This window comes from Colobus angolensis, unplaced genomic scaffold (genome assembly GCF_000951035.1).
Source record: "Colobus angolensis palliatus isolate OR3802 unplaced genomic scaffold, Cang.pa_1.0 Scaffold8, whole genome shotgun sequence".
NCBI classification, from domain to species: domain Eukaryota; kingdom Metazoa; phylum Chordata; class Mammalia; order Primates; family Cercopithecidae; genus Colobus; species Colobus angolensis.
In genome coordinates, this window is record NW_012121820.1 from 12626741 (window position 1) to 12648884 (window position 22144).

The following is a 22144-nucleotide window of genomic DNA, read 5'->3' on the forward strand; positions in this document are numbered from 1 at the left end:
CTGAGACCACCGTTTTGCCTGGGACCATTTCCTTATCTTAGCTATCCAAGGCCCTTGCATGCTCCCTTGGCCTTCACAGGGCATAGTCAGAGAGGTACAGGGGCTTGAATAGCAGATGACCTGCCTCAGCCACTAAAACTTGAGACAATGACGAGTTAACTCATTTAACTTCTCACAGTCTCAGTTTTACCATCTGTAAACAAAGGGTTTGACTGAGTCTCTCTAGAAGGCAGGGTGGTAGAAAAAACATGCACAAGCTCTGGGCGAGACTGGCTGAACTAAAATCCTAGCTGCACCTCACATCTATGTGATCTCAATAAAGTGACAGCCGCTCTGACCTCACTGCTACACTTGTGAAGAGAGTAACATAAGAGAGTAGCATACAATAGCATCAGAAAGATGTTGGTAAGATCAAAAGTTATAACAGCTAGAAACACTCAGCACTGTACATGGGACATGGAGGGAGCCCATCCAATGGACTCCTCTGCTCCCTCAGCAAAGGTACACAGGCTCTGACACTCTCCAGCACAGGGAGGGGGCTGCCCGCTGGCTGGAGGGCAGACATTCCAGCCCAGAAGTCACAAATTTAAGGTAGATTAGGTCAAAGGAAAAAAGCTTGGCTTAGCCAACAGCGATGACTTTCTTTGAGTATTCCCTAAGCTCTGAAGCCTCTTTAAATGCTCTAAACCCAGACTGGCCTGGTAACTTTGGAGCCAGATGCAGTGCCAGCATTTGCCTGGCCAGCCCCCACCCCAGGAGCCCTTCCAGCCCAAACTGCACACCAACCTAGCTGGAATGTCCTAACAGCCCAACTCCCCCAGATGCTCTCTTCTTGTCCTGTCCCTCTAGCAACTGCCACAGAACTCCACATCTATCCCACCGGGGACAGTGGGCATTGCTTCTGGCCCTAACCCTAGGTCCCTGACACATTCCTGGTTCTACCTGGAACCACCTGTCCCCTCAGCAAACCCCTCCAGCCTGTCCTCCAGCTGAGAGTCCTGCCTTTCCTGCTGTTTTCCCTGCCCCCAATTCTCACCAATCAGCCATCCTTTCCCAGTCTTCTGGTTCTTCAGAAAACATTATTCTGACCCCCTTAGACCTCATTTAAGCCCCTCCCGAGGCTGCCCATTGCCAGTCTAAGGAGAACAAACACCTTCTATGGCCTTGAGGGCTCTTTGTGATAGGGCTCAGGAATTTACCTCCCCAGCTTTTGCCCTCTCACCCTCTCTGCTCCATCCGCACTAAGCCATACCTAGGGCAAGAATAGCTGTTGCTTCCTATCCCTATTTCATCTTGATTCCTAGTCTGGAAATGTCCACCTCCCAGGCTCCCTTCTCTTTCACCAAGGGCCCAACTGAGAAGTTCCTTCCTGTGGTACTCATACACTTGATGCCTCTCGTATACATACATTGCTCATACACCTAAGGCCAGGCAGGACCCCTCCAGGGCTTGCTTAATGACTGTAAGAAGAAATGAAAAAAGCAGGTACACGGGCAGAGGGAGGGAAAATCAAATAGGGATGGTAAAAAAAAAAAAAAAGAACAGTTATACTCAGGTAGCAATAGAGGCAGGGAGAACTGGGCCATAAAAGACCTAACCGAGAACACAGGGCTTCCAAGGACAGAAGGAGGAGCTTCCATCAGGGGAAATGGCTAGATCAGAAACTGCAGAACAACCACAAACTCTGCCTTTTGAAACAGAAACCAGTCTGCTCTTCCGGTGTGGAGCTGCTGTCATCCCCCTCCCACACCTTCTTGCAAAGGTGAGTGTGACTGTACACACACACACACACACACACACACACACACACACACACACACACACAGAGTCAACAGGCCTGTACTTCTGCGCATATTTCCATTGAGATCAGTTGAAGGCAGAACAGGTGCCTGAGATAGGGACCAGGTGGGCACAGTGCAGCTCCAGGTCAGGCATCCAGCGCTCCCAAGTTCCTGTTGGCCACACCTGGTCCCTTCCCTTGTACTATCTTCCATAAGGAGGCACCAGCCTGGTCCTGGCAGCACAGTGAGATGCTCTACTAGGTTCTTGAAAGCCACATCCTGTGCTACCTCCCAACCTCACCCCTCATCCTCCTGCCTCCCAGAACAAATATGGCAGCATCTTCTTTCCTGAGAGAGCCAGGGCTGGTCCCCAGGAATTCACGAGACTCCCCAGAGAGGAATGGCCTCTGCCCTGGTTGCAGGTGAGAGAGAGACTGATCCAGTCTGGCACAGTCTGGGTTAGACCTCCCTGCCATTAGTCAGGAGGGCAGGAAAAGAGACCTTCCCAGAACTTGGGAGCTTGAGAAGGGGAGTACTACTTAGGGGAGTAGGAGAGTCACACCTTATATCCAGAAATCCATGACCTAGCACTCCTCCCCAACTCAGAACCATGAGAGAACAACATTCAGGGGAACTCGGGGGCAAAAGAAAAGCCAGGGGTACTAAGTGGCCCTCACTATGAAGAAGATGGGGCAGTGAGAAGGAGGAACTCTTTGAGAACAAGGGCAGGATCCCCCAAGTAGCAGCCCAGAGGCCTGATGTGTAGAATGACGACAAAGGCCTAATGCCCAGGCTCACCTTGACCCAAGAGGGCACAGCCCAGCCAGCACAGCCCATCAGGGCTGCAGCATATTCACTTTGCCCAGCACTAGGTCCCCAGGCCCATAGCAACAGCTGCCCAGGCTTCAGGAATGGCACCATGTCCCCAAGCCCACAGTGAATGCTGCCTGGGCTTCAGGAATGGCCTGGGTATTACCATTTCAAAAGCAGCTATGGTAGACAGTGACAAGATAAGCTGCTTGGGGCAGTGAGGGGGATTTAGTCCCTTATATTTAATTGCCCACAAACTCTCATGAAGAAACAGACTGTCTTTCTTGAGGGGCTCTGAAGTAGTGAGGGACCACACACACCTGTGCCTGGCCTGTATATCACATGTCAGCTCAGAGGACTGAGAACCTTCTCACAAGCCAGGCTTCCCAGTGCCCGAGGCAGAATTCTGGGGGCCTTCCTCTGTTCCCTGCCCTGGTGAAGATCTGCCTTCTCCTGCTCTTTGAAGAAGACTTCCCTGACCATCCCCTTCCCAGCTTAGTGAGGAGAACCACATAGCTCTTAAACTCTAGCTATGAGGCCCTGGCAGTCCCTCACTCTTTCGGTCTCAGTTTCCCCATCAGGAAACTGGAAATTCCTCTTACCTCACATGGTTGCTGTGAGGGCCATGCTGGGAAGTGCTGGTAATAGAGAAGTCTGGAGACAGCCCACCTGTCTGTGTGCCTAGTGCCACTGACATGCAGCCTACAAAAGCTGACAATAGTGGAGACAAATAAGGCCACTTGCCAGGGCCCCACTAGGTGAAAACCCAAACTTAGGTGAAATAAAGCTGGTCCATGAAGAGAAGAATACAAGCAGCTATTTCCCCAGCTCAAAAAGAAGTCTGGCAGGGATGGGGGCAATATATGGGGAGAAGGGGGACTCTTATGGACTTGTGTACAGATAAGCATATGCAGACATGCTGCTTCCTGAGCCTGCAGTGCCCCACCTGCACACTCACCAATAGTCTGAGGCATGTGCACCCCCAAAGATCAAGTTTCAAATCCGGCTCCAAGCATATAGCGAGGCCTTGGCAAGTCTGCAGTCCTCTCTGTTTCATCATAAGATGAAGGATTTCATGGGAGTAGACACACAACAGACCCTTACTTGTAGGCACACTACCTCACAGATACCCACATAGGAAGGTCAGCCTTGGCCTGCCCTACCACGCCCAACCTCAAATTCATTTGTGTTTTGTTTTCTGGGCAGAAGGAAAAGTGCCTGCTGCCTGGCACCTGGGGCCAGCTCTAAGCATTGAGGCAAAATGCCACAAGACTGAATTTGTAAAATAAAAGCTTATATGATGAGGCCAGGGAGACTGGGAAGGTCAATGTTCCTTTTCCATCTCTTCCCTCTTCTCCCCTCCCTTCTCAGCCCAGGGACAGACTCCTGGCCTAATACCACAGACATTAGAGACCAGCAGTTACGCAGAGTGGAGCTTCTGGGCCATGCAGTCCTGGAGAGCATCCACCTCTTGGACATGCCAGTAATGGCAGTTGCTTTCCCTTTAAAAGGAGCCTGTTTCCTCACCTGAGCCACCCTATGCCCAAGCACTCTGGGAGCTGTGAAGCTATACAACCCTCAGGGCCAGCTGAGAACCTGCCTCTGCAGGAGAGTAAACCCCCATCCTGGGACAGCACCCAATCCACCGACTAGGGAGACAGGGTGCTGTCAAAGGGACAAGCTATATGGTGGGCAGCCAGTCTGGAACCTGGGAAAGGGAGAAGACAATAACCACAGAGGACCCATCTGTGTGCCTGGCTCTTCTGAAGGTAGGGCTGCTTCCTGTCTTTGACTCCCACCCCAACTCCCCCGAGACATCAGGCCAAGTTGCAGGCCTGTCACCAGCTCCCCTCCTGTCCAGTAAAGTGGGATAACCACCCTGTCTGGCCACCACAGGGATGTGCATAAGGGCAGTATTCCTGTTGCCCAGACAGAGTTCAAGGACAGTGGAAACCCTAGGGAAGAGAAAGAGAAGAGCAAAGGCAGGGCTCCTCAGAGCACAGCCAGTGAGAGCCAGCCAATCCTGCCCTAGGGGAAAGGCACATGGCAGACCCTAGAAGGGGGAGAGGGAGCCCAACCATCAAATCCAAGACCCTAAATTAGACCTAATCTTCTTGTTGGAACCTGTGTCCTAGTGTCCCCTGTGCTCAAAAAATCCACTTTCAAATAGCCCGACAGAGGTTCCCCAAATTTATAAGCTTGTTAACCACTCATCAGGCAAAAAGGGTGTAGAGAGGTATTATGAGCAAAAGCACTGGCAAGGTGGGTAGGAGGCCTGGACCCATCTCTCTGAGCCTCATTTTCTTCATTTGCAGAACAGAATCACCACTCCTGGCACCTCCTTCATTGGACTACAGTGAAATGCCAACGAGGTTAGAGATACAAAAGTGATTTAATCAGAAAGGGACAGGAGGACATACTGAAAACTAAACCCACCAATTGATGAAGATATGGCCAAGAAAACCATAACAAAAAGTACCCCAAATTTCTGAACATGAAACAAGCTTTCACTGAAATATTTCTCTGGGTCTGGGTGTCTCGCCCTGTTGCCCAGGCTGGAGTGCAGTGGTGCAATCTCGGCTCACTGCAACCTCCGCCTCCGGGGTTCAAGTAATTCTCGTACCTCAGCCTCCCAAGTACCTTGGATTACAGGAGCACGCCACCTTGCCCAGCTGATTTTTGTATTTTTAGTAGAGCACCATGTTGGCCAGCTGCTCTCAAACTCCTGAACTTCAGTGATTCACCTGCCTCGGCCTCCCAAAGTGCTGGGATTAGAAGCATGAGCCACCATGCCCTGTCTGAAATATTTAAGAGAGGGTTTATAAAGTGCATACGCTCACTTTAAAAGGCTGACGCAAGAGGACTGCTTGAGGCCAGGAGTTCAAGACCAGTCTGGATAACAGAGGAAGACCCCACCTCTGCAAAAAATAAAAATTAAAAAAACTTAGCTAGACATGGTAGCACATGCCTGTACTCCCAGCTACTTGGGAGGTGGTGGTAAAGATCACTTGAGCCCGAGTTTGAGGCTGCAGAAGAGTAGGAAGCTCTATGAGCTATGATCATAGTACTATACTCCAGCCTGGCCAACGAAGACCCTTTCTCTAAAAACACAAAACAAAAACACAAAACGCGAAGTGTGTAAGCTAATTGATGTAAATGGTGGCAAAAATTATCCATTTAAACAAGCGTGGAGTAAAGAAATTTTATAACTTAAAAAAACTGCAACTCATAGTAAGTATGAAAGGTCTCTTTAAAATCTAAGGAGCTTGAAAGAGGTAAGCGAAGATTTCCTGGACAGGTTCCTTCTCTTCTGGGGGTTTTTACTGCCCCTACCTGGGGGCTGTGGACCCCAGAACCCCTCAAGGCCTGTGTGCCCCACTCTGCAGAGAGCACTGGAGGAAGGCAGCAAAAGCCCAGCCCTCCTCAAAAGGGTCCAAGTTCAATTAACACAACACAGACCCCAGCCCACGTCTCCTCATACTCCCTGCCTCAGTCTGTGCACAAGCCACTCCCACCTCCTCACTTAAGCTCCCACCAGGCCCAGGCCAGGGGCACACTAGGTGCCCCCTCCTCCCTTGTGTGTCACCACTTGTCACACCTACTGGTGCTTCCCTGGTGTCTTAGGCCACTGGCCTATGAGCTTCTCCAAGGAAGAAACCACATTTGACTCTTCTCTCCATTCCCTACCAGTCCAACACAAACCCAGGGCCTAGAGAGGCCTCAAAATGTTTAGAGTACTTAAGAGCAGGAGTAGGCCGGGCGCGGTGGCTCAAGCCTGTAATCCCAGCACTTTGGGAGGCCGAGACGGGTGGATCACAAGGTCAGGAGATCGAGACCATCCTGAGCTACACGGTGAAACCCCGTCTCTACTAAAAAATACAAAAACCAGCCGGGCGAGATGGCGGGCGCCTGTAGTCCCAGCTACTCGGGAGGCTGAGGCAGGAGAATGGCGTAAACCCGGGAGGCGGAGCTTGCAGTGAGCCGAGATCGTGCCACTGCACACTGCACTCCAGCCTGAGCAACAGAGCTAGACTCCGTCTCAAAAAAAAAAAAAAAAAGGAGTAAACACATGGGAGTTAGATTCCAGAGCTAATTATCTAACAGGCAGCAAAGGCCACAGATGCTCAAACATGGTACCAGAAAGATGGTATCAAGGATGACTTCCTGGAAGAGGTGGCACAGTGGGCCACAGAGGCTGTGGGGCTACAAATACTGAAAATGCAGTGGTCAGCGAGGTAACAATGGGAACAGAAAAAGAAGGAGCAGGCACAGTTGAGGCAATGTGACCCCTGGGTGGCAGTACAGTCTGGAAACACTGGGAGGTCCCTACACAAAGATTCCTATAGCCAGTGGGAACCATGGGAAGTCAACAGAGCTCTGGGAAAAACAGAACAGTAAAAGCAGCAGGATGCTAAGCACTTACGCCCTGCTGGGCCCTAAGCCAAGACCACCAGGAGATTTAGGAGAGCGGTCCCAGGGGTCAGAAGAGGTGTGTAGATCTTCTCCAAAATGACCTCTCACCAATCACCCTCTCCACATGTAGCATGTGGCAAACAGATGAGCCCCTCCCAGTTCCCCACTCCCGTACCAAAGAAAATACACAGCCCAGACCTAGGAGAGCATTAATGGAGCTAAGCCTTCTCCACCAGAAGATGCTGAAAGATGGACAAAGAAAAGTTCCAGCAGAAGTGACTATCATCTGGGCCATTTCTGGCCCCCTGCCTCAGTCACCCCTCCTCAAGTTCCTATACAACTCCCTGTGGGGTAGGGCAGACACTGCACTACAGGTCCCCCTTCACAGGGAGCCAGAGGCACAGGGGCTCTGCACCCATCAGGACTATACGGCTTTGGCAAGGTTTTTGCAGCTCTGAAGGAAAAGGATGGAGGTAGCCAAAGAAGAGACAAAGATAGAACCTGGACACAGGTGGGAAGAAAGCCTGATGCAGTAGTAGCCAGGCCACAGGATGGTCAGCAACTCCCAAGCTGGCTGTGTATGCCCAAAGCCTGTGGAAAGAGTGAGAGTTCTCCTCTCCCTCTCATTCCTCTCTCTTCCTGAGACTATAATATTCCTCCTTCTGCCTCTCAGTAGAAACATACTCACAAATCTGAGGTTTCCCTGAGCACATCTGGCTGCCACCAAAGGAAGGCCAAAGTGGAGGGGTGGGTAGCTATCCATTTCCATTTTACAAACAAGGATCTGGGTTCAGGGACTTCCGGGGTCACAGGGTTATATGGCAAAGGGAAGGAAGGTGATGGTGGGTGGGGCTTACTGTCCTTCCCACTCTTGTGCGGCAGTTGCCTTCAAACCAGACCCGTGGGCAGCGAGTTGGACAAGCTTCGTCTAGATTCTAGACAAATCTCTTTGAAACAATGAGGAAACAAAGGGTCCAAAGGGTCTTGTCATGGTCATATGGTGAGTCATGGCAGAACTGGGACACTCTGCAGTGTCCCCACAGCAGCTGCTATCTCCGACACTAGGTATACAGAGACACACAGAGCAGCCATAGCCAGCCTTTGTACCATCCAGGCAGGCAGCCCTCTTCCCTAGGACTCTAAATTAATCTTACCTATTTCAGAGGTATTAACAGAATCTAAAGGAAGGAAGGGAAAGGAGGTCCCACCGAGCTAAATCAAAGCTGGAAGAGCACTCAACAGTGATCTATTTGGCTTATTCAGTCATTCCATCATCTGATCAAATATTTATCAGGCATCTATCTACTCCATGTCAGGCCCTGGGCTGGGTCCTAGGGAAACAGAGATCAATAAGGCATTTGAGTTCCTGCCTTTGAGAAAACCCCTGCCTGATGGAGGAAACAGATGGGGAAGCAGATAACTATGAGGTAATGCAAAAAGTAGAACAACAGGGACGTGTCTGTGGAGCCGAGTGTGTGTGTAGCAAAGTCTTGCAGTGCTCTGTAAAAGGTAAATCTGGAGGGCTGACAAGCACACATTGGGCAGAGGGGTTCATGGAAAATAAGACAGCAGTGCAGGAGTCCACTACGTTTCACAAACAGGGCATTCAGAGTATCATGGATGAGAAGGGAGGGAAGATGGCCTATACCAACCTTGATTGCCACAGTAGGGAAAAGTGGCTTTCCCCAACTTTTCTGCACAAGCCCAGAAGATTCTCCAGGCAGTCATGGGTCAGCCTTCTGGGTCAATATTTTAGTGTGCTCCAAACTCTGCCTCCCTTGCAGACTGATGCTGCCTAAGTTCTTTCTAGACGGCCTGTGTATGCCAGGCTCCTGGCTACAGGAGAGAGACTGGGGACCCACCAGGGCCATGTCTCAGGAATGCCCAGGACCAAAAAAGTCCCTCACAAATTGCTCCCCCACAAAGTATACTCAGGCTACTTGGAGAACCAGAGCACTGGGTATAAGTCACTTTTTTTTTTTTTTTTTGAGACGGAGTCTCGCTCTGCCGCCCAGGCTGGAGTGCAGTGGCCGGATCTCAGCTCACTGCAAGCTCCGCCTCCCGGGTTTATGCCATTCTCCTGCCTCAGCCTCCTGAGTAGCTGGGACTACAGGCGCCCGCCACGACGCCCGGCTAGTTTTTTTTGTATTTTTTAGTAGAGACGGGGTTTCACCGTGTTAGCCAGGATGGTCTCGATCTCCTGACCTTGTGATCCGCCCGTCAAGGCCTCCCAAAGTGCTGGGATTACAGACTTGAGCCACCGCGCCCGGCCAGGTATAAGTCACTTTTAAATTTTTTCTTCATATTTTATAGACGTAGGGTCTCGCTATGTTCCCCAAGCTTGCCTCAAACTCCTGGCCTCAAGTGATCCTCTCGCCTCGGCCTCCCAAAGTGCAAGGATTACAGGTGTAAGCCACCATGCCTGGTCCATAAGTCACTCTGTTGTCCAGGCTGGAATGCAGTGGCACCACCAGGGCTCACTGTAGCCTCTACCTCCCCAGATGCAGATGATCCTCCCACCTGGGCCTCTTGGACAGCTGGGACTACAGGCAAACCAGGACACAAGGCTAATTATATTTTTTGCAGAGATGGTGTTTTGCCATGTTGCCCAGGCTGTTCTTGAACTCCTGGGCTCAAATGACTCGCCGGTCTTGGCCTCCCAAAGAGCTGGGATTACAGGCATGAAGAACCGTACCTGACCCATCGGTCACTTATCTATGATCCTCCTTCCTGATCCCTCAGAGCAATCAACATGGGTGATCACACCCTCTCTCCTTGAAACTCTGCCCTTGATTTCTCCTGCACAACCTTGCCTGGTTGTCATGATTCTTTGTGAGCTACAGGCTTACCTGCATTGGTAAGGGCAATGGCCTTGGTCAAGGTTCAGGCCAAGGTACTCTTCCAGTGCTCTGCCTTCTTCCTCTTCCAGTGTCAGCCATGCCCACACCCTTAATTACCTCCTATGTACAGATAATTCACAAACAGGTCTCTAGCCTAGTCCTCTCCTCTTAAGCTTCAGATCCTTCAATTCAGCTGCCTACTTGCTATCTCCACTCTTTATCTTGAAACACCTCAAAGGCAACCCCTCAAAACCGAACACTGTCTTCTCTCACCAGAACTCAGGCCTCCTGCCATACCCCCTGGGTTAGCTAAGAGCATCACCATTCAAACAGGTACCCAAACACCAAACTTCAGACTGATCCTTTGCACCTCCTTCTCTCTCACCAACCCCCATTCCAGCCCTCTGACAAGTCCTACTGGCTTTATTATTCAAAATTAACCATATATTCTGAGCACCTACATGAGAGACATTAAACTAGGTACTTGGAATACAACTACCTCAAGGAGCTTGAATGTGGAAGGAAAAATTAGATATGAGTATTATGCTAGATACCTTAAGTTAAACAGAGTCCACAGACAAATACTATGAGAAGCTGAGAAGTAGAGGATGAAGTAGTTACTACCTCTGCTGGGTGGGAAGAGATGATGAGCAACAGCAGCATCTGGCATCCTAACACTCATTTCTTGCATATTTACTTTGCATAGACACTGTGTAAAGCTCTCGATAAGATTGCCTTACAAGGATAAAAACTGCCTTATATTTTATCCTTGCAAATAACACTATGAAGTAGGTATGAGGATCCCCGATTCCCGAGTGAGGAAACTGAGCACAAAGAGGTTAATTAACTTACCTAAGGTGGCAGTTGGTGAGTGGCAAAGCCAACCGTACTTCAAAGCCAAGACTGCCTGTACCCTAGACATGTGCTCTGTAATGCCTCAGAATCCTTGTCGGAAGTGGCCAAGCAGGGCCAGCACAGACAGAAGGGGAGGATGGAGAGGACTCCAGGTTGCGTGGTGCACTCCTGCTTCACGGTATTCATTACAGGAGTAGCCATACATGTATTTTAAGGCTGTCTGATTGTCTTCTCTACTAGAGTGCAAACTCCTTGAGAGACTGTACCATGTCTGTCATCTTCAATGCCCCATGCCTACCAGGAACTTAATAAGGTTTTGGGGACCTTATTCAAGAAAAACATAATGAAAGCATCACTGCTATATAACCTGTTCCTGCTCACTAGATAAATGAGGCCCTACTGACCACAGCCCAGCATATCTCCAAGTCTCTCTCTGCTGCCCTGTGTGTGTAGAGCCCTCTCACAAGGGAGAGGAAATGGAATGAGTTGGGAGAAGAAATAAAAATCTGGGGTCTCCCTCCTACAAGGAAACAATAGGGGCCTAGGACTCATAGTGGTGGAGGAAGCGTCAGAGCAATAGCGGCTGAGGTAGGGAGATGAGTGGGAGAGGGAGAATAGAGGCCTTCCCCTCTGCCACTCCCTGAACCCCATGATGTCTCACCACCCCAACCTTGGCTTCTGCCTCTTTGGTTTCTGTGTTACTGTCACCTCTTGGACGGTAAATGTGGGTTTAGTCCTTAGGCCTCCAACAGAGTAAATCTATGGGGTTAGAGATGTTCTAAATAATGACTGGAAGTCATCAGGTCAGAGGCCTGCTTGCTGAGACATCCTGCTTCCTGCAACAGAATCCGCTAGGCTCTCCTGTTTTAGAGCTGCTTGACCCAGCCGCCACAGCAACTGGCTGCACTCCCTTTGAGCCATGCCAGCCCAAGCCAAGCCACTCTCCTGTCCCCTTTTTGCTTCCTGGGAAATAGGGCCCCAGTGAGTGATCTAGTCTCTGACCTCACTCCAAGGTGCCAGGGATCTCATTCACTCACTGCCTGCCCAGAAAGCCCAGCTTAAATTCTTTTTTTTTTTTTTTTTTTAAGAGACAGAGTCTCGCTCTGTCGCCCAGGCTAGAGTGCAGTGGCGTGATCTTGGCTCATTACAATCTCTGCCTCCTGGGTTCAAGCCAGCTTCCCGAGTAGCTGGGTTACAGGCACCCACCACCACGCCTGGCTAATTTTTGTATTTTTAGTAGAGATGGGGTTTCACCACCTTGGCCAGGCTGGTCTTGAGCTCCTGACCTCGTGATCCACCTGCCTCAGCCTCCCAAAGTGCTGGGATTACAGGTGTGGGCTACCGTGCCCAGCCCAGCTTAAATTCTTTGAGCTCATCTCCCCTATTGAGAGAGACGACTACCTTGGATTTCTTTCTCCCAAGTTGAAATTGAATACCCTATGGTTTTACCTGCTTAGGACAGCTGCTTTCCCAACCTTTACTAGCACACGTGATTGTATGGAGCTTCATGCTTCCAGTGTAGACCAGTTCTCAGGCCAGAACCAGGCCATCCTCTTGGAATCAGTCTGGCAACAGACATTCTGTTCTCACTGGAGGGAATGCTCTGTGTTTCACTGCTGGCCTCAAAAGGCCCTCAGCAAAATTCTTAACAAAGTGACATGTTACCTTTTCTAACCTCCTTGGTGGATATGCTAAGAACTCCCAAGAAAAGGCCACAGTTCTAGTTAGGATGAACAAGCTAACACAGGCACATTATACTCAATTACTGTTGAAGGGGGAGGAAGTGACTAGGGCAGGAAGAGGGAAGCTGCCTCCAAACAGCTGGTGGACTATCAGGCAGGACAAAGTGACCATAAAGTGGGTCTTCAGCACCTCAGAGAAGGACCATCACCCCTGGCCCCATTGCTGCCCAACCTCCCAACTGAGGGAATGGAGTTGTATTCCTTAGCTCACCTCCTGCCCCCAAGTAAGTTGAGAAACCTGTGGGACCTATGGCCAATTAGAGCTCTCCTTCACTCCTTCCTAGGGTTAGTCACCCTGTGAACTCAGGCCTACACTCTCTGGGTCTTAGGCTGAAGTCAAGGTGGGGTTGGAATTCTCCCAGCACACACCCACACCTACACAGCCAGAACCCAGTGTGGTCAATACTCGACTCCTACCATGGGCAAGGCCAAGCCAAGGACACTATAACCCAGGCCCATGCCCTCAACAATCATTTCCCTCAGGACATTTTAACTCAACCATATCCCCAGGTGTCCAAGAAAACAGGAAGCTAACCCCAAAGTGAACTCCCCACCTGTGCCGAGGAAGTGGCCAAACTCGCCATGGCCCAACCCCTCACCAGTCTGGCCAGCTGTTCACTGTCAGGGCTCAGAACATCAGTGAGACCGCCCACTCTCCACCATACCCAAGCCTTGCTGCCTTGCACCCTTACAGCCTTTGTACAGATCCTTTACCCAACACCTGTGTGCCAGCTGGCAGGTGGAGGGACCCCAGGGGGTAGAATGGGCTGCTACAGGGAGAAAGGCGATTCCGTCTTGGCCCTCAGGCTCAGCCTACAGCACTTTAGGCACAGCTGTCTCCTGCCAGCCCTGGGCATTAGTGGTTTTCTGCATGGTCCAGATCACAAGCTTCTCAGGATCAAGGACTGGGTCACCTCCTTTTCTTGCTTCCCAACTCCAGCCTCCTCTGTGCCAGGTCTGGGCTCAGTAAAAAGGGATGCCAGTCTTCTGAAGGAGCATGCCCCGCCCCGTTTACTCTGCATCCTGAGTCTTGCTGAAGCCAGGGCCACCGGCCAACACCAGGAAGGGCCAGGGCCGGAAGGAAGCAGCAGGGCCTATACACAAAGCCTACATGTGGACTATAAAAAGGAGCTCCTCCCTGCCTCCCCCAGGATGGGCCCGGTTCCTAGGAGGTAAAGAGTGGGGAGAAAGCTAGGACTTAAGCCTGGGCACACAGCCACTGCAGCCTCTCAAAAGCTAGCCAAGCACTACCTCAAAAGGAACTAGTCTTGCAAGGAGGGGTGGGAGAATATTAAGGGCTTAGCCAGGAATGCAAGTAGAGACTCTCCAAGTCCCATCTCTTGGGACCATAGCCTCTCTTAAGGCAACCAACTCCACTGTCCCCACTGCTTCTTCCCCGAAACTACAGAATATTCGGGGACGAACCCCTTCTCACACTTCTTTCTCTACTCTCTAGGGGCTGAAAACACCCGCTAGAGGTCTCTAGGCACCCATATTCCCCACTTTCTCTGGAGACTCCAGCACACCCAGCAAAGCTCTGGGAAGCAGCTGTGATGAGTAGCAGAAGTAGCGAGAAACTCAAACTCTGGGCGGCAGCAGGATACTGTGGCTACAACAGAGTAGGCTCAGCGGGCAGCTCAAGTAGGGGCATGGGTCGGTGGGGAAGGGGGGGCAGCTATGGCAGAGAGATGACAATTAGGCAAGGGCCACACAAAGATACCTATTTCAAAGATGTCAGCCAAGGCAGTCTCTTGACCCACACAGGCAGCACTCTACTCTATAACAGCAAAGCCACACTCACCACATGCATCCTAAGTCATAGAAATTAATTCCTTCTAAACCTCCATACTCCAAATCCCTCTCCAGCCTAGTTTGTCCAGGGTGTTCAGGCTCTGTGCAAGAGGCCTCACCCATAATCACTGAGGCCACTCTCCAGGGATGGTGGTGTAGGTCAGCACACATAGCAAATAGGGGAAATTAACGTTCCTTGTTGCCAGCCATTGATATGTGGGCACCTTTTGTTATCACAGCACACCCTCACCTACCCTGACAGAGCAGCCTCTTGCTTATTTCCTCCACAGAACTCACCGAATCCTGTAAGTATTTTATCTGTCTGGCTATTTATCTCCTTTCTGGCTGTATCTACCCTAACCTTATGTCTGCTTCTGGTCTTCACAGTGCTTGGCACAGTTAGCAAATGCCAGAGTCTAAAGCCAGGGAAGCACAAGTAGTGTCTCACTTATTCAATGAGCCACTGAGGCCCAAGAAAGCTAGTTTTTTGTTTTTTTAAGGAGAGTAGCTATGGTGAGATGAAACACAAACCAGGCTAGAGATCTACTGCCACCATGAAAAAGTCAGAGGCTGGAGTAATCACATCCAACTCAGCATGCCCAAAACAGAGTAGCAAGGCCCACAATAAATGTATGACAAATTAAGGAGCATATGAATGAATGCACGCTCTTGAGTTGTCACAGAGAATCCTGGAAAAGCCCTTCTCAGGACATCTGGGGCACGGAGCCCCAGGTTCCCATGTTCGAAGTGTCACCACGAACCAGCAAGTCAAGAGGGTGAGGCTCTTCTGTACCCCGTCCCTAAACAGCGGCTACATTCACCCCCATGTAGGAGTGTGGGAAAGGTCTGGGTGGGCCAAGCATCTTGACACCAGGGTTGTGGCAAGGATGAGTGCAGGACGGGTTTTGAAATTGAGTCCAGCTTGTCCACAGATGGAAGCCTAGGCTGGTCAAACACATGTGGCCAGAGGGAAGAAAAACAAAACAAAACAAATAACCCCCTGTTCCTATACAACAGTCCATCTTATTGTCACTTGCACCAGAATGGGAGAATAAACTGAATACTATAGCAGCAATCAGAAATCCTAGGATCTACCATGAACTTGCTATGTGACCTTACCCTCAGGACCTTGGTTTTCTCCTCTGTAAGAGAGAGACAGTAATTCCTGTCCTCCATGGATTCATGGAGCTACTGTGAAGTTCAAACAACACAACAGGTGAGAAAATGTTCCATGAACTCCCAATATACTGTTCAAATTCCAGAGTTTTTTGATGCCCCAGTCCTCTGTGTACAGACTCAGGGAAGAAACACAGAAAGCAAGTAGGAAACAGACTCCTAGCCCAGGTTGTTGGAGCAGCCACTTGTGGCCGAGCTTAGTGGTGGAGAATTGGAGCTCTGTAGTTAACGAATGTGAGAGTAAAGGAAATGAATACTGTTTGGTTTTTTTTTTTTTGAGACGGAGTCTCAGGCCGGGCGCGGTGGCTCAAGCCTGTAGTCCCAGCACTTTGGGAAGCCGAGACGGGCGGATCATGAGGTCAGGAGATCGAGACCATCCTGGCTAACACGGTGAAACCCCGTCTCTACTAAAAACTACAAAAAACTAGCCAGGTGACGTGGGGGCGCCTGTAGTCCCAGCTACTCGGGAGGCTGAGGCAGGAGAATGGCATGAACCTGGGAGGCGGAGCTTGCAGTGAGCTGAGATCGGCCACAGCACTCCAGCCTGGGTGACAGAGCGAGACTCCGTCTCAAAAAAAAAAAAAAAAAAAAAAAGAAAGAGACGGAGTCTCGCTCTGTGGCCCAGGCTGGAGTGCAATGGCCAGATCTCAGCTCACTACAAGCTCCGCCTCGCCCGGCTAGTTTTTTGTAAGAGCTGAGACCTGAACCCAAATCTGACCAGTTCTAGCCACAAATCTCCAGGCACTTAAGCTCAATTACCAGCAAGGTGGGACTATGTGGTCAATGGCGGCCCGCAGCCAATCCTGACCCATGGCCCCACCTTGAGTCTTGCCACCTGTAAACATGCTGCTCTGAGAGATTCCCTCCAAGGAAGCACTGTTTCCATGCTCCTCTAAACAAGGCACTCTACAAGGGGCACCAGAACATTCCCATCCTCCTGTCCCACACCCATCTCTCCTAGGACTCTCCTCAAAGTCTGCAGCGACTTCTCTAGTTCTAACAAAGCAAGTGGAAAGGGGAGAAAAATCAGTCTTCTAATACCAGGCCTTTGCAATCTCAGGCCTCATTCCCTCCCTCCAACTTATCATCTGTGGTCTCCCTGAAGCAACGTCCCACAGGAAAAGGCACAGAGTGAGAAGAGATGCTGTGAGTTAACGGAGACTGACACAGAACAGTGACAGTAGAGGCAGGCCCTACCACATCAAGGCTGTGGCATTAGAGCACTTCCTGGAAGACAAGGTCTCTCCAGATAGCGTCCTGGGCTAGGCACTTAGAAATAGGACAGTATCATACCTTCACTCCACAGAAAGGGTTACCACTCAAAGCAGCTGCTTCCAGCCAACTGCCCTGTCTCCCAGCAAAACCAGCAGTGGGAAAGAGCCCTGACAATAGAGGGATTGCTGAGAGCTGCAAGAGAGGATGGGCAGGCCTCCTTGCCTCTGAATCAAAGGGCTTGGTGGCCAGGCACCAGTCCCTTAGGACAACAGGTGCATTCGCTCTCCTCCCCACTAGGTCCTCCTGGGAACTTAATCCTCAACTCTGTCCTATTAGGGCTCCTACGTAGTAAGCACTTACACTGTGCCACACATCATGCTAAGCACTTTATACAGGTTCTCATCAAATCCTCACAAAAACCTTATAAAATAAATGCCATTTGATACTATCCCTTTTACAGATAAGCAGCCCAGAGAGGTAAAGCCATATGCTTTAAGGTCACAGAGCAAGTAAGCTGCACAACAGGATTTTAATTCAAGCAGAGTCTAGGGCCCAAATGCTTAACTACTAAGCTCTGTCTCACCCCTCAAGACCCAGCCCTTCTCCCATCCACCACCATGGCATCCTCACCCTGCCTCAGCAAGAAGGTCTTGTCTGGGCCCTCATCAGTTCTCTCCTGCAAACTGGAGGAACTCACTGGCCTCCCTCCCCAACACCTGCCTGACAAACCACTGCCACTGTGGTCTCCCAGACAGAGGCAAGCCAGTCCCACTACAGCCTCTGCTGACTCCCGCTGCCTCCAGGACTGAGTGTAATCTGCTGGGCACGGCACGCCAGGGCTACAGCTGTCTCCAACCAGTCCCAGCCTCCTCTCTACCTCACCAACTCTGTTCCCTACCCCTGCAGGGAGTGATTCCCAGTTCCTCAGCCTTGGCACAGGCAGGTGCCTCAGTAATTCAAGGCCCACCTCAAAGGTCACCTCTCCTTTAATGCCTTCCTGGCAGAGCTCCTCACAGTTCTTGGTAGAGGCTTCTATATTATGGTATGTAACACACAGGGTTATAATCACATGCCTCTACATCTGTCTCTCCCAAGAGTTCCTCAATGACACAAACCATGTCTTAATAAACTTTTGAATCCTTGGTGCCTAGCACTGGGCAAATTGGAGGTATAATAATACATATTGCAAATATTAATAAATGTGCCTCATTCCAAGAAGCTACCCAGAGCAAAGCTGGTAGCCAAGATCTCTAAACTCCAACTGAATCCTGTGCATCTGTGTACACATACACGCAGAGGCTAGAGAGAAGCTGGAGGTCTTGTGGGTCCCAGGACTGGGCGTGCTTAGCTCCTCCAGTTATCTGTGAAGCAGGCCCTTTTCCTAGGTTCACAGAAAACAGAGGATCCCAGCTGGGCGGGGGGCCTGGAAACCCACACACCAGGGCAAGCCTGGGGTGCTGAGGAAACACTAAAAGGTCTGACTTCCCTTGGAAAAAACTACATTTAGACAGGAAACACACAGGCAGGGATGGCTAGCTCTGGAGATCCGGACATGTGCTCTTGCCCCTCTCCCACTGGGAGTAACAGCCAGTACAAAGAAAACCCTTGATGACACCAGCCTGGGCCTTGCCCTCTCCCGTGCTGTGGGTCTGGCCCTCGGAGCAGACCTCCTGGTGTGGTCTGCTCCCCAGCCACAGGGGTCAAGCCCCAGCCAGCTGGTTCCACTACTACCTCCCTTCTGAGCCCGCCTGCCTCATCAAGGTGGTTAGCTGTTTTCTTCCACCACCCTCACCCTCTTCATCAAAGGTACTGCTCACAATTGTCATTGCCTGTTTTCGTTTCCCTAAAAGCAAGCACCCATATTCATTCACCTGAGAGGGCCTGGCATCTAGAAAAGTATCTAGTGAAGAATCAGCCAAAGACAGAAGACTGGACCCCAGAAGTCCCCAAGGACATGCTCAGTCAGTATTCACAGAGTACCTCCAGTGTCTACACCAGTGTTTACTGGGCCTACAAAGACTCTCAAATGGACAACCTCATTAAACACCAGTCTGAACCATCTCAACTCAGAAGACACCAGAAGAAAAAGTGTGGAGCCAGAGCCTAGAGAGGCTGAGGCTGTCTTGGGATACCAAAGCCAAAGCGGTCTTTGCCCTGTAATGCATGGCCTGAGCACAAAGGTGTCTCACAGAGGAGTCACGTGGATCACAGGGAAAATGGTCTTGGGGTTGCTAGTCAGCTACTGACTAGTGAGCTGGCCCCAGCTGAGGCCCTGGCACACACTGACACTTACAACACCTTGGGCACAAACGATTCTCCATTTCCATTTCCTCATCTGTAAAATGGGACGAAAGGTCTCGATAGCACTCAGCTGGAACTCTACATAACTGCATTTTATTCATTTATGTCAGTATCTGCAACATAAAAGGCCAAACACCAACCTGGTTCCTGACATATCACCAGGATAACCAAACCTGTCAACACCTAAGCACTTCCCCACCCCGCCTTTGAGCCAAATGACCACCCTAGAAATCAGCAGGTGTCAGCTCCATTTCACAAGTGCTGACACGAGAGGGCACAGAGTCAGGGCAGAAGTAGGTCTTACATATGAGTGCTCCTTAAACCACACTGTCTCTCCCTCAGGTCCACTGACACCCTGAAGGTAGCACAGTGTCTCTCTCTTTGGTCGGGCTTCAGGCACTGCTGGTACCCTGGTAGGGTCAGCAGGAAAGGCCAGATACCTGAGGCACTTGGGCAAGAGTCCAGGTGGCAGAAAACCCGGCTGGCAGTCCAACCTCCTCAGAGGCCACAGGAATCAGAACCTACCAAGGAGAGGTAGGTTTTGAATCCTACCTTGGTAGGTACCTTTGGTACCTACCATTCCATGAATGGAAACAGGGCAGGCTTCAGTGGAAGCCTCCATTAGTAAAGTCTGAACACACAGGCATCAACCAGACTTTTCATCCAGGCTCCTTTCAATTTGAGTCCCCAAAATTCAAGACCCAGGGTCCTCCTACATCCTCTGCCTACCCTCCAGGCCTGTCAAATCCTAGCTAACTGATGAGATCACTGAATGTGTACACCTCTGGCTGACCCACCTGCTCACTCCTGGGTAGGGGGTTATCAGGTCCTCTGTAGGCCTGCCTCCATTCCCCAAAGACCTGAGGTATGATAGATCATCCCCTCTCTGCATCCCTTTTCTGTTCGGGCCCCAACTTACAAACAAGAAAGGTCACATCCAGGAGTCAAATGTGCACAACTCCAAACACTTTCTCTACAGAAACACTGTTTTACATGGTGGGTGGGTGAGTGGGCACATGGGTTGAGACAAAACAAAACCGTTTCCTGCCTTTTTCTGAGTAGCAATCTAAGTGAAATGTGAATTTGGTCACCGTCCTCCTTCCTTCCTGCACCTTCACCCTCACCTCCAGCCACACCTCACCCCCTCACCATTCCCAGTTGAGGGTCTTCAAGGGAAGCCATGGTCTATTGTTAATGTTATTACTAATAACAGCTCACACTTATTAAACATTTATGTGTCAGACAATGCTAGATGTTTTCACATGAATTGTCTCATTTGATCCTGGAGCAACCATATATAGTGGATATATTATTACCCCCATTTTACAGATGAGGAAATCAAGGCTCAGAGAAGGTAAGTAACTGGCTGGGAAACATACAACAAATATATGGGCTTCGAATCCAGACTTGCCATCAACCACTGTGCTACATTTTATTGCCTGCTAATATGCATGATTTAAAATGCAGTCTGTTACCCAGGAGACCTCTGAGAACTTCCAGCCAGTGCCACCAACTCAACACAGCATAGGGAGCAAGGAAGGGGACCATGCCTGGAGTCTGATGCCTGAGTGATGTTCCCAGGGTTATCTCAGCTCTTTGCAGTGCCCGTCCTTCCTCTACTTTGGAATCCACAGGCTCTCAAGTCACTAAAATGTTCTCCCAGTGGCTGACGGGGTCAGTGGGGGCACTGAGGAAGGCGGCTGCCATTTCTAAGTTGAGCAGCTGCGTTAGATCTGTGTCAGATCTGGAGTTTGTAGCTGAGGATGGCTGGCTGCCTCACCACAAGACCTTCCTTCCTCCCAATCTCCTCAACCATCTACACACATGCACACCATGCCCAAGAAGGTTTGTAGGACCCCCCGTTGGGGTGTCACTTCCTGATCCCCCTCCTTCACACAGATCTGGTTCTGAGCCCGGGTCTCTCTAATCCCAGTCTCCGGGGGTCCCTGCAAGAAGCAACCTAGTCTGGAGTTGCAGACGCACCATCTCTTCACACTGAGAGGCGGGGGAATGGAAGGCAAAGCAGAGGGCCCATCCGACCACAGCACAGGCACGCGCTAAGTGGAACGACTCTCAAAGATCTGGGGTTTTTCAAAATCCCCCAACTCCTTCCTCCCACTAGAGACCAGCACAAAAGAGGCCAAGCTCAGGCCTGGGAAGGCGAAAAGGCAGGAAACCAAGAGAAGCCGCTCCCGCTCCCTGAAGCCACCGGACAGAGGACAAAGGGCTAGACTCCAAACTAGCTGCACTCCTGAGAAGAGTACCTGACTCCAAGGCGCTGGGGCAGGCCTTTATGGGGCCCATCTCCCGGGAACGTGCTTCCCAGGGCAAGGGGAGTCCCTGTTCTGGCACTGAGTGTCTGCCCACCCACATAGGCCTCCAAAACTCAGCTTTGGGACAAAAGTAGCATTAAAAACAAAAAAACAGCCACTGCCTTCTCTCAGGCTTCTCCAAACCAAACAAGACCACCTTCCTCCCTCTCCCCCAGAGGGAGATGAGTAGGCCCGGCTCCGCTCCAAGACCAGCCCTACCCAACATCTGCCTAAGTTCTACTTAGGGAACCCAAAGGTTCCTTTGCAAACAAGAGCCCAGCCTGGGGGCCCGGAGAGTTTCACAGACTGCTCTTTCTGGAAAAAGAGTGGTGGGCGGGGACCGTCTGGTCAGGCCCCAGGTTCCCGTGCTGGGTTGGGGCCGCTGCCTTAGCTCCCCTCAACGATGCCGCCACCACTCCCAGGGTCTGGGGGGGGCCCGATGCCTGCACCGCAGATCTTCAGCCCGCGAGGATTTTTAGGCCTCAGGGCAAAGCTCCTGGAACACTCCCCCCAGCTGGGGGAGGGGGTGTCCTGTCAGGTGACCGAGGACCCGGATGCCCCCCGCCCCCAGTGACCACCCGGGACGAAGCGGGGGCGGGGTCCAGAGGGGGTGGGGGAAGGCCCGAAAGTTTGCCCGAGTCGCTGGGGCGGCCGGCCGGGGCGCAGGCAGTTGGGCCGGGCTCCCACGACCCCAGCGCGGCGGGCCCAGGCAGGAAGGGGGCGCACTTACTGGCCCCCTCTATCTTGTCGGCGCCCCGGCTCCACGTGATCTGGCGCGTCTCCAGCTTGACCTGGAAGGTCTTCCGCTCGGGTCGCTGCGACTTCTTGGAGTAGAACAAAGTCATGACGGTGCCCACCTCGAGGCTGCGGCAGAGGTGCAGCACCTCGGCGTCCGAGGGCGCGCCGGG

The 22144-nt window shown here is 51.2% G+C and overlaps 1 protein-coding gene across 2 annotated transcripts in view; it reads right to left on the reverse strand.

Annotated features, from left to right (window-relative positions):
* PLCG1 (phospholipase C, gamma 1) overlaps window positions 1–22144 on the reverse strand; it is a 39068-nt gene extending 16924 nt beyond the window's left edge. For both annotated transcript variants that reach the window (XM_011929044.1, XM_011929043.1), the window contains exon 1: window positions 21967–22144. In XM_011929044.1, coding sequence (XP_011784434.1) covers window positions 21967–22081 — 115 coding nt within the window. In that variant the 5' untranslated portion in view covers window positions 22082–22144. The remainder of the gene's footprint in view (window positions 1–21966) is intronic.